This window comes from Drosophila biarmipes, chromosome X, assembly GCF_025231255.1.
Source record: "Drosophila biarmipes strain raj3 chromosome X, RU_DBia_V1.1, whole genome shotgun sequence".
NCBI lineage: Eukaryota > Metazoa > Arthropoda > Insecta > Diptera > Drosophilidae > Drosophila > Drosophila biarmipes.
Window position 1 is genome coordinate 11,441,388 of NC_066611.1, and position 13,203 is coordinate 11,454,590.

Sequence of the window (13,203 nt, forward strand, 5' to 3'; positions counted from 1 at the left end):
GATCTGTTTAAGGCGAAACGAAAACGACAGAGTTAAGGATTAAAAATGGTCGCAATTAATAAGCTTTTTTAGGTGGAAGGCCATTACTTAGCGTTTTAAGCATTAGGTTTTAAGAATCTAGGTTCATTGATTGGTATTGTTGGAATTACACATTGAAAAGTTTTTGGATAAATGCAAAATCAGTGTAGACTGTGTTTCGTACTTACATCGTGCTGCAGGTTGTGTCGTTTGGTTGTACATGTTGTAGTCGATGTTCGGATGTTCAGATGTAGTTTTTGTTGATGAGAGAGAGCCACGTCCACACATACACGGGCGAACATGTGCACCGGCCACGGATGTGTGTGTGCACGTGTATGGATGCGAATATGCATGTGTATATGTGCGTGCACGCATGGTGGATTGACACAGACACAGTAGCAGGACATACACATACACATGCATGGGATTTGTCGAGATGATGGATCATTTGTAATCGAAATTGTTGATCGATTGTTTTGATTCATTTGGTCGATTGATTCGATTTGTTGATTGATTCGATTCGATTCGGTTGGGGTTCCATTTTAGATTTTGATTGATTTCATTTGGTCGGTATTCGTATCAAGTTGATATTTTGCATATAATCATTTCAATTTAAATTTGATTGGTTCAGTGAGTTTATATATATATATTTTTTAGATACAAATTCGGTGGTGATTTGGTGGCATAGGTGATTGTGGTAGTGGATCAGTGGACACGTGGATCGGTGGATCAAGTGGATCAGTGGAACAGTGGTGGTGGTTATTTTTTTTGGTGATCGAGAGAGACATATAGAGTTTGTTGCACATTCATTGCATTTGGTATTTGTAATTACATAGATGGTATTGTTGTTATTGGTTGTATTTGTTGTAGTTGTTGTTTGTGTTGAAGTCATTATTGTTTGCACGTTGTTTGAATTCGTTTTCAATTCATTCCCGATGTGGCCAATTGCAGGGGACATATAAAACGTTGCGTTCGCATATATAAATTACATTATATATAGGATAATTTTACACCAGTGTATAGATGTGGAGATTTGCGTGAGTTATATATATGAAATTACACAATTGTTTGGATGTGTGCGTGGGTTTTTTGTTTTTTTTTTTTGTTTATTATTGTGTGGATATATATATCATTGCGTGAGTGATTATTATATATTTTATGTAATTTATTTTTTATTTGCATTCATCGAAACATATTTTTGGATTGATTCGGATTGGGTTTTCCCGATTTTGAAACCACATTTGGTTTTTGGTTTTCGTACATAAATAAATATGGAAAAGGAAATCAAAAAAGAAATATGATTATTAATTTCTGTAATTTGTGATGTTTTGTTTCGTTTTGGTTTGATTTGATTATATTCTGTTTGTGTGTTTTCGATATCATATTAAAAAATGAACACAAAATTTCGGTATAGGTGTTCAAATGTAAAAAGGATAATAAAAACATTTTGAAACAGTGGGTGTAACTGTACTGTCCTTGCCATCTGTGCATAGTGCCAAATCCTGACTGTTGCGCTGGATAAAAATATATTACTTAAAACTAAGCGGTTAGAAACCGCAACGAAGTGTATTAAATATATATAGTCTGAAGAGGATGCCTTTTGGCATTCCAGCTAGATCCCTTACAAATATTTTATATTGTCGGAAGAGTTTCAATATTAGTGTTAAATCCAACAGCTATGCAATAACTTTTGCATCCCGACTAAAACAAAAATATATTAAGAGGAGCAACATTTTTAATTTGTTCTACTCCTGATTCACTGAATGTTAGGAAAAAATATACTTTTTTAACGAAAAAACATCTGAGTTTATGTACCTAACGATGGTTATAAAATATTATAGAGACTTAGAGGTATACCCAAGATACATATGAACATACGCATCAGTTCTGTATAGATAGTTATATAGAGACTTATTGGATATGTTTTCTTCTTTCTTATTTGCGTGTTTTTGTAAATGTGTGGGTGTGTCAAAGTTTAGGTGTAAACTTGTATCTTGGCAAAATAATGAAGCTAGATACATTTGTTATTAAGTTAAAGATTACATTGTTTCTTGTCTTGCAAAACGGCACAGAAATCGAACACAACAATAAAATGTATGCTCTGAGTCGTGTTGTGACAAGCAACTGATAATTACCCCGAATTCCATCCAAAGGGCATCCACAATACTGCCCAGAACGGTGATTAGATCGAATATGTTCCAGGGGTCCTTGAAGAAATTCTACAAAGCCACCAAATAGAACCATGTAATTTAAAATAACAGTTGATTATATGATCAACATACGAAATAGTTAACTAAATCCTGTCTAACCAATAGCCAAGAACTAAAGAACCTACCTTAACACCGAATCCAATGATTTTGAGCACAGTTTCTACACTAAACATTCCAGTGAATCCCATGTTGATATACCTCAATGACTTTTCGTACATGTCTCCCTGATTATGATACTGTTGAGATTTAAAAGGTTATTATTATTAAATACCATAATTGTACTTGCTCTAGGACTAGATCTGTAGATTAGATCACATATTTTCCGATATATGCATGGTGGAATCAGCCCACAAACTTACCTTCATCATTAACAAAAGGGTATTGAATACGATCAACATCATAATGAAGTACTCGAAAGGTGTTGACACCACAATTCGCCACACTTTATACTTGAAGGTGTTCCGATTCTTGGGCATATAGCGTTCGAGAGGACGTGCTCCTATAGTAAAATCGATGCAGGATTTCTAGAGTGAAGAGAGATGGAATTATGTAGATGAATTTGGATGTCCTTTGAATTGGCGTTCGTGGCTAATTTCATTACGCAATTACAGTACATGTTTTCCAAAGGTTAACTAACACGTGTTAACACCTATTTTATTAATTAAACGAAATAATAATGCCATTTGGGCTTTTGCGAATAAGTTCATAATTCTATATACACACATTAACATCGAATTTTACTACTTTTCGATTCCAATTTCAAGAAATAAAACAAAAGTCAGGACTAGGATAGGTATATGCACATTTTTTTAAGCAAAATAAAAAGTTCTAGCCCCTTAGGTAATGGCGAATACATTCATTTAACACATGCCCAATTTTAAATTTATGGTTTACTCTCGAGGTTTGTCTAAAGGGTGTGTCTGTATTTGGCTTATACTTGAAAGAAGGAAAAAAAAAACAGATTTTATCTGGCTCCAAATCGTAGTTCATTTGAAACTAAAATTAATAATACACTTTTCTTACGATACTCCTCTACTGGCGGATGTTGAAGAATGTATACTTACAATCGTCTTTCAGAATGATGGACAACGCGTTTGAACAGCTTTTGGCAACTAACTTGACGATACAGATCATTAAATATTCCAAAACTAGTAGGGAATATTTAAGGACTATCGTGTGTTAAATGATATATCTCTATTTTCCGGAAAATGTTCACTATTTATATCAAAATGGCTACTCTAATCGAGGATGCTTCTAAGCAAATGTGAGGACTAGGGTCTGAAATCGTTTCTAGGCCCACGAGTACACGAGTATCTAAGAGCGGATCTATACGCAAATATATATATGTAGAGTATATATTTGTAGGTAACTGGAGAGTGTTCTTGTGGGGGTGTTTGGGGGTCATCCACAACGAAAGGCGAGAAAGCAAGGCAAACATTTCGCACATAAGAGTACAGTACGTATGGAGCTAGACTAGGTTTTACGTTCTTCGATTTGGACACATTCTATGTACGAGTATTTGCTTAGTGTACAGTGTGTACTTGTTGTGTTGGAGTTCGTTGATTTACTTTGGATTCATTTTTGGAAAGTTACTTGGTCTGTGGTAGGTAGTAGCAATAGTAGTAGGAGCTGTAGCTATGTCGGCAGCGGGTTCTTACGAGTTAGTGAAATGTACGTGCATATTAATATTTAATCAATTTATTAATATTTAACTTCAACTTTTTTGGTTTTTTTTTTTTTGGGTTTTACAAATACGACTAGCGGTACATTACACAACATACACACACACACACAAATTTATAAGCAGAGAGAGAGAGACACGGAGAAAGGTAGAGATTTGGACTCACATACGCTTTACAGGTCGGATGGGTCTGGCTCACCTGATTTTTGTCAATTTCGCCATCTTGTAACTCAGCTTCGCCTTGCTCTTGAAACGTAATAATAATCAAGGCCACGAATATGTTGACGAAGAAGAACGGAAATACAATAAAATACACAATATAAAATATGGACATTTCGATCCGGAAATTTTGGATTGGACCCCTATCTTCATAAGTGGCAGCCATTGAGTGTTGCAAGACCCTATATTCGTATAATCGCAGTTGAATCGATTGATGTGGTTTCGTTTAACACAGATGTGTGGATTGGATGGACATTCAAGGTGCAGTTTTTTTGTGGAGAAAAAGAGGCAAAAGATATCAGTTAGCCATGTCGTCCATTTCGATTTTCATCCAACAGAGACAGATCAATAGACATAGAGATCATAGATACAGAAACAATTACAGATTTAGAAACATAGCGGGAAAATGTACATATATACTTATTACAACAACAAATTGGCTTACTGTGGCCATCCCTCGCCGGTCTGAACGGCGAAAAGTGTCAGCATCGCGGCGGCCACATTGTCGTAGTGGAAGGCCCGAGGCTTCCAGACCCTCAGTTCCTGTCTTGGCAGCAGCTCGTCCTCCTCGTACTTAAAGTACGAGCCCCTTTGGTTGCGTTTTTATATTTTTTTTGTTTTCGGATTTGGTTTATTTAGGGTTTTCATGTTTATTGAATGGTGTCGATGTTAGTCATTTGTGGATTTATTAATAATTTGATTGAGACTCATTAGAGAAAATACAGAAATTAAGTTTGCGCAAATAACACTAAGTTAAAAAAAATGCAATGAATCAAAACTAAAGATTGGCAAGCATCTAAAACAGAACATTAATTGGGGATTGAATAACGTTTTAACCATTATTTTGTAATTTTCTATTTTTTTTTTTGTAGCTTTTGAAAGTTTAATGGAATTGTGAAATGAACTTAATGTGAAATATATGTAGAAATCGAAGTTTTATAAATAAAAACGACAGTTAGATTTCTATAGAAACACTTAATGGGTGTGCCGTAAAAATTACTACAAATTTAACAAATCTCTGACGCATTATTAGGGTATTTTAAGTTTCTTCGGTATAAATTAACTTGAATTAAAAAAAAACACGTAAGCTTTAATGCTATTTTACTGCTGGACATGACCCGCATTTCCGTACTACTGCCGATTTAACAATTTTTTTTCAAGTAGCCAATTTTTTGAGGTAGCCGATTGAATACGGGTTTGAAAAGATTTTTAAGACACCCCTTTTTGGTTTTCAGTTGGTGGATGGTAAGTCAGTTGTGCGAGAAGCTGTTGTCACATCTAAATACTGCATTGACCATGTACGAGTAGGCAATTTGACTTGGAAAAAGATTCACGCTATGGCCGGGATCAACTCAACCCAAATCAACACTCGGTACGGTCTAAATAAGAAGGCGTACAAATAAAGAAATGTTCGAAAATCACTACATACAAAAAAAATCTAAGACCATTACCAGTAAGATGGATAAATGGAAAAACTATGGGTCGATTTGGAGCTGTGGATCAAAAGATTAGCTCCCTTTAACTGAGATTTCGTGGTTCGGCCCGTTGTCGGTTCGGTGATGTGTAACAAAGCAGCTGCGCTCAAATTAATGGGATCTTATATTGGATTTGAGGAAATAATAAGAATATAAAAAATACCAAAAAAAATTGTATTTCAAATTCAAGCTACCCGGCGAAAGGAGCGGTCTTTTGCTTTTTTAACGACCAGATGGACGGAGCTTCCGATAGCTTCAAGTGATAAACTCGAACCGATATGTATTTTTGGGCGACTTTTCTAGCAATAAAAAATTTATTATTTTAATGATGTACTTTCTGTACCTTTAACAAGACCTAGTTATACAAAAAAAAAGTTTCATCACTGGCGGCGTAGAGGCGTGAGTGTAAATGCTAGTGGGCGTTGAGATGTACGTGTACATATGTATTAAGATTTTGAGTAAATTTTTATTGGATTTGATTTGGTTGTCAATAGGGTTGACCACAGTTATTGCATACGAAGGCCAAACAGCTAAAACAAACCGATACTCTATGGCTTTCAATAAATCGTTGAACGTCCCTCGGGTGCAACGCAAGTATCGGGCTTTGTTTTCACTTCATAACAGCGTCGAGTGTAAGATACGCGGTGTTAATAATATAATACATAATACATAACTCTTTATACACACAACTTGGGAAAGAGCGCTCGTCATCTAGTTGGATATAGTCTACTACAAAATGGTTACGATTCCTACGATAGCACTATTCGTACAAACCGAAAACTGTTTCTGTCTTATTGGTAGTTATATTTATACTTGAACATACAAATAATGAAGTGTATGTATGGATGATGGCTAGATATAAGGATACACTTGCTACTTGGATTGGAGAAAAAATGTATAGAAAAGAAAGCCAGGACCTTGGACCAGAAATGAAATATTAACCATACTTTAGTTCCTTCGCAAGGAATTTGACCTTGAACTGTGTAAAATCAGAGCTGATTTATTGAATAAAACCTCTTCGTATCTAGTTCTAAAACGGTCCGTGGACTGCTATGCGCGTGCTTATTAAGAAATCTTCTGGTAGTAATATGGACTCTTTGGTATTTGGAGAATACCCAATTGCAAATAAATGAAACATTCCAATACAGATATAATTATGGTTTAAGTACACAGGCTAAACGCGAAGAATCTTGCTATTTCCATTGGTGTTTCCCGAGCTTTGGTTTGTGAAGACAACAAATACAAACATACACTGATACGGCTTAACTCATTAAATATATATATATAGATAAAACAATTACAGAAAATTAGGCGTAACTGGTAAGGTTTTTCAGGTGGCAACTAGAAACTGTAAATTTGCATTTCTATATCACAGATGTTGAATCGAACGCATTTTCTCTATATTTCATATGCTTTTATCAGTCACTTTTTGATTGGTTGTTTTCTTTTCTTGTTCAATTTTAGTTTATGGTTAGTTTTTATTTTTCCTTTTTTATTGTGTTGTTTTTGGCCCGTTTAGTCGCGTGACTGTTAATTTAACAAGTCAGGCAAGAAAAACATGGCAAGAAACTATAAAATGCTACTCTTACATTCTGTTAAATCAGTGCACCTTTTTTGGTTTCATGAAAACAAATATGGTAATATAACAAACAGAAGGATAATAATAATGGTTAGGTTAACAAAACAATCGTTACGACACACATACAGAACAGGGAATGGGTCTGGAAACTTATATCCTAATTGCTCTCTATTGGGACCACTTTAGATTTATGCATACACGTAGGCATATTTATATATATTAATAGGTATATACACTAGGGGACATGGTCTAACAAAAGCCTTTCCTGCTTTCTGTATGTAACATTCAGTATTACTGGTTCCAGTAACAAAACCCAATCAGAGGTCAAGGTCTATACTTTCTGGGAGTTTTCACCTTTAAGGGAATGCAAATTTGTATGCAAGTGGACACACAAAATCAAAACATAACAGCTAGACACTGATGTATTAGAAGGTATAGAAGTGTTGTGTAGGCGAAGCACCCCTAATAAATGCAGCTGGCCTGAAAATAGCAATATGACATCCTCCCATCTCCCTAAACAGTAAGTTGTCTCACTCTTTTTACTTACATCTTAACAGCTGTGCAATATTTTGTAAGATTAGACTGTATTGAGTAGGAAATTAATGGCATATCAAACGCTTTTGTTGTCAACTTGCGTAATATCATCTACATTGGAAGGTAACATTTTTCTAACATAAAACCTAACATCAATCTCTAAACACAAATAAGTAGATCGAGTCAATTTTTAAAAACTTTCTTAACGACTTTGGTTACTTGCTTTAGCTCTACTTTTTTATTTAAAACATTTCTTATTAGTTTAATTTCTACAATATCTAATTAGTCTTACAAACTAACGCACCACTGATCGGTAAAAAATAAAAAGAGAGACAACGGAGTTTTAAAGGTGATGGAAGGAGGTGGTACTAGTATCTTGAACATAGCTATACATGTACGTGTTAAGAGCCCAGAAACATATCGGGAAATGTACGTACGAGTGGGTGAAATGTGTTTTTTGGTTTCTTTCCAATCTAAGAGCTACGCAATGTACATATGTTTCGAGGTTTAGTCAGTCATCTATTTATATTATTTGACCTTAGGCAAGAAAACACACAAAGTTAGCAAGAGAGACAGATAGAAAGATAGTCATAGAGAGCGTGTTTGTGGGAGAAAGCTAGAGCGCTACAGAGTAACGCGACTATACGAGTAGAGAGGATTAAATGATCCAGATGGCACATAAATCAAGAAACCTAAAAGAGGTCACTACGGCAGGACAGTAATTATGTGGCTTCGTGGCCGGAGTCTTATTGCAAAAATGATCTCAATAAAACGAAAACAATATGAGACAACATTAGAAAATCAGGTCTAATTAAGATCAAGATAAAGATTACGAAGAACTTAGGAAAGCGAACGAATAAACTGTTTGTAAACTTGAATTAAATATAAATGTTACTTACTGGCACTCTGCGGAAGTATGTTTACTTTCGTCCGTACAATAAAAAAATTTTCCATTGAACAATTGTACTCCAATAACAGAAAATATAAATTGAAACAATATGTACACGATTAGAATGTTAACAACATTTTTCAATGAGTTCACGACGCAATCGAACACGGCTTTCAATTTTGGTACACGCTTAATGGTCTTCAATGGGCGTAGGACACGCAATACCCGAAGCGATTTAATAGTCGATAAATTTTGTCCAGCGCTGCTACCGCTCATATCGAAACCGAAACTAACAGCAGCGCATATAACGACCACAGCATCCATAATATTCCAGAATTCTCTTAAATAGCTGCCAGGGTGCAGGATCACACCCAAGTCTACAATTTTCAGCAACATTTCTATCGTGAATACGCCGGTAAATGCATAATCGAAATAGTTCAATATCTTGTTTCGCCTTGAGTTCTCACGAACGGGATCTTCGGCTGCTAATGCTATTGATGACATTGAGATGACAACCATAATGAAGAAATCAAAATATGGTAAATTAACAACCCAATGGGCTCCGCGTCGTATGCTGTATAAGTCGTGCGTAATTCGGTTTTCGGTTTTTTTTTTATCGAATTCATCGGACAGCGAATATAGGTTTAAAATTGATAAGTGGTTTCGATTCATATATTGGTTTAGACATGTAATCAATTAGGATCATGATCGTATTTTTCATTCGGGATTGCGTCAAATTCGGTTGCATTTTGGTTTATATATTTCAGTTTTTATAATTTTTGTTTCGAAATTCGGTTTTGTGTAGGTACAAATTTAAATATTTTGGTTGAGTTTTCAATTTCGGATTCCGATTGTAATTTACGCATATTGGTTTTGGTTTTTTTTTTTATGGGCACCCGTACATTTGATTGAATTTGTTGATAGTTTTTCATTTTTGTCGTCGTTCCAATTTGCATTTAGTATTTCAAGTTTTGATTTAATTTTTCGGTTGTTTCAATTTTGAAATGAAGTACGTTGTTTATGATAAATCGTTTCGTTTTTGTTTTGTTAAAAGTGTCGATGATGTTGTAACATAATTGTTGCAGTTTTCATGATGATTTTGTGGTGGTGGTTGATGGTTGATGATTGAAATAATTGTCGGATATTGTGGTTGAATATATTTACAAGCACATGTTAATTCGTTCAATAGATCGAGTGGTTCATTAATTTGTTTGGTTGTGTGCAACATAAGATGGTAATCCAAAACAGGAAAAAAGGTAAAAAGGTAAAAAGAAAAGAGTATTGCATCAGTAATTGATTAAGTTGTACTACAGTTATTGTAGTTCATCAGATAGTTATGAATGATGGCAAGTAACTAGATTCCTATCTAGTACAAATGGGGTAACGAATATCTCTACAAGACCCATTATAACTTCTCAAACCCTTGAACGGGATCACAACTACAATAATGACACCATAATAAAAGGGCATAAAGGTATTCCAGACGCTCTTTGCTCTCTTCTCCCTTGCCAGCGGGAGGTTAGGGTCCTGGAAGAGACTCGGTTAACTTAAGACTAGGATGAGGCCCTGACCGATAGCACTACGAGAACGACCCCTGACCATGAAGTAAATGGATGGCTAAGTGAGTGAAAGAATATTTACGGATTGGTTGGTGAGAGTATAAACATCGATGAGTAGGGCAACATCGGCTTGGGACCCTCCGTCACCTCCTCCTCCTCCTTCTTCTCCTCCTCCTTCTTCTTGCCCTTGGACTTGGTGGGGGCCACAGCACCGTCGCCGTTCTCCACATGGACACCGTCCGCCTGGAGGGCCTCCATCTCCTTCTCGAGCTCCTGCAGTTGTTTCTCTTTATCCTCTTCGACTTGTTCCTCTTCGGCTGCTGTTAGTTCTTGGGCATTCGCCAAATTATCAACGGCGATAGCCAAGAACACATTCAATAGCGTGTAATTTCCGAAGAGTACCAAAACGATAAAGTATCTGTCGAAAGAGCATCAAGAACACACAAAAAACAATCAGAGTTTAAACACTCATTGCATTATCTTAATTTTCGGGGCATTAGCTCAGGAGAGGAACCTCCTCGATGGTATGAAACTCAAAAGATACGTCAACGTGTGCTGGGGAATTTGTAAAAAACGTAATCGGGAATTAATTGTACGGCAGAGTGGTTTGTTTGTTTGATTGATTGGATTGTTTGAGAACTGAGGCAACTACGTTTAGTTTGAGAAACTCTCTCTTTCTGTTGAATCGCTGCAAATAGAGAGATGAGATTGAGAATAGACAAAAGGTATAGCGTTTAATTGAGCGTACAGATTCATTTTCAAAAGACCAAAGGTTCTCTACACTTACGGATTAGTGGGTATCGCGATGAATGATCGTTAGTGGCTTGCTTGATTTGCTGTTTCTTGGGACTTGGGCTTGCAGAATTTTGGTGGTGGTAAAATTCTTCAAGCTCCCAAGTCAAAGGTCGATTGCACACATTAATGGTTCGACGTTCAATGAATTGCGAATTCGCTGGGTGACATTTTATCAATACTTCTTTTTGGGTTCTTTTTGAGGGGCGGGGGGTTTGAGGACGGCAATTATAATCATAATCCTAACAAGTGGGCCAAGATCAATAGGTTTTATCCATTGTGCGTTAACTACTACGTTTACTTGTACGTTTCGATTTAGAGGACTGGCATACATACAATGCACATTCTAGAATGATACTTAATACAGACATACACTTACATAGAGTAAATCATTCCTTTCTGAGCACCACCCTGAGATATGATGCCCTGGTACATGACCTCGTTCCAATCTTCGCCAGTGAGGATTTGGAATACGGTTAACAGTGCTATCGGGAAAGTGTTAAAATTGGTTTCGGGCGTGCCTCCTGGCAGATTGAACTGGCCGCCGAATAACTGCATGCCGAGTAAGGCGAATATGAGGATGAACAAGAAGAGCAGGAACAACAATGAGATGATCGATCTCATCGAGTTCAACAGAGAGATGACTAGATTGCGCAGCGACGACCAGTACTTGGTTACTTTAAAGATGCGCAGCAATCGCAGGGCACGCAGCACAGACAGACCGAACGAACCGCCTTTGACCTCGGACCAGATCACTTCGAATATCGAACCACTAATGACAACGCAATCAAATCGGTTGAACGACGACTCAAAGTAGATGCGTGGTCCCAACGCATACATCTTGATGAACATTTCCGACATGAAGAGTCCCAGGAAGATGAATTCAGCATAGTCTGCAAGCGAATATTGCACGAATTAGAACCAATTCTACTAAGATAGCGCAGGTCTATACTTACAGAGAAACTCCGTGAGGAACGAGGGCTGGCCGTAGTGCTCGACGGCTACGCAGACCGTGTTCAGAAAAACGAGGACTATCACGAACCAGTAGAACCACTGAGTCTTCACCGTGTGCCGGATCCAGAAACGAAACCTCTTCTCAGCACGCCAAAATCCGGTACAGCTTCCTTGAGGTTTCGAGCGAGTTTTCAGGTAACCTATAGAGAACACAGATTAGAAATCCATTAGATTGATGGTTCCTTTATCATGTAGCTGTGCGGTTACGAATATTTCCACCTATGGTTACAACCAGGCAAATGTTGTGTACACTGCTCAGATACGGGTGCACTTCAAAACGATGTTAAACATTTCTTGGTAACAATCAGCACATATCCCTTTTTGAAACGATATATACTTCTTGTCCTCTTTGGTTTTGAACTGCACTGTTGCTATAAATATTTATGTACTCAGTTATATGATGTTAGCGATAAAGAGTATGTTTACTAATTGTTATATAGACGACGTTACACAAGTGCGATTTTAATATATTTTTTGGGTGGGCGCTATCTCTACACAGTCGTTACTTTAAGCTCGGCTGGCTGAAGTCCATATGAATGCCGTCCTGAAATGTTCTATCTATGGTGCTTATTAATAAATTAGAAAGGTCCATCAGTCAACTGCTCTTCCTCACTATCGTCACGTTTTAAATTACGTTTTTAACCTTTGAGCATTGATCATACAAATAACGACTCCAATAAATCGATGAATTAACTTTTTGGTTTACATATAACTAATATTTATGAAGGACTTATATCCCAGATACAACCAAGTCTACCGTAGAAAAAAAAAACATCTAATACCAACTACTTTCTCGTATTTACACAAGCTTTACTTTGATTTAATTTGTTGCTGTACGATGAGAATTTCTATTTGTTTGGGTAACGATTTAAATGGGGCTGTTACTATCTGGCGCCGGTGCAGATTTTTCACTTCGTGAAACAATAAATAATAATTTACTTACACATTTGGAACATAGTCAATGTAAGATTACAATTTCGTTTTGTCGTAGTTAGTTCAAATATAGAAATAAAAAATGAAATTAATTGCATATCGGAATTGCGTAAAATGCGTTATAACTTAGGGGTATCCGTTTGAACTTAAAAGTCTATCATTCGTTGTAGTATGGTCATTGGATAAAACCCAAAATTAACCCTATTCCATCGAACATGGGTTAATATTGGTTTTTCGTTAACAGTTCCTCGAGACTTTGGGAACCAAAAGTCTCTCGCGTTGTGTGTTGTAAAATGTAGA

At 36.5% G+C, this 13,203-nt stretch overlaps 1 protein-coding gene across 24 annotated transcripts in view; it reads right to left on the reverse strand.

Moving 5' to 3' along the window:
* Positions 1 to 13,203, reverse strand: part of LOC108025698 (voltage-dependent calcium channel type A subunit alpha-1) — a 53,494-nt gene that overhangs the window by 28,071 nt on the left and 12,220 nt on the right. For 20 of the 24 annotated variants that reach the window (XR_007765985.1, XR_007765984.1, XM_050890460.1 and 17 more), the window contains 9 exons: positions 11,913 to 12,110; positions 11,336 to 11,849; positions 10,247 to 10,582; positions 8,616 to 9,179; positions 4,574 to 4,717; positions 4,109 to 4,310; positions 2,588 to 2,752; positions 2,354 to 2,464; positions 2,154 to 2,237 (listed from right to left, as the gene is read on the reverse strand). Coding sequence is in view for 22 of the 24 variants with exons in the window: in XM_050890460.1 (XP_050746417.1) it covers positions 2,154 to 2,237; positions 2,354 to 2,464; positions 2,588 to 2,752; positions 4,109 to 4,310; positions 4,574 to 4,717; positions 8,616 to 9,179; positions 10,247 to 10,582; positions 11,336 to 11,849; positions 11,913 to 12,110 (2,318 nt within the window). In the remaining 2 variants the exon portion in view is untranslated. Of the gene's footprint in view, positions 1 to 206; positions 213 to 2,153; positions 2,238 to 2,353; positions 2,465 to 2,587; positions 2,753 to 4,108; positions 4,311 to 4,573; positions 4,718 to 8,615; positions 9,180 to 10,246; positions 10,853 to 10,951; positions 11,119 to 11,335; positions 11,850 to 11,912; positions 12,111 to 13,203 lie in introns of those variants that run through there. The other 4 variants (XM_050890473.1, XM_050890458.1, XM_050890459.1 and 1 more) reach the window with 4 other exon arrangements.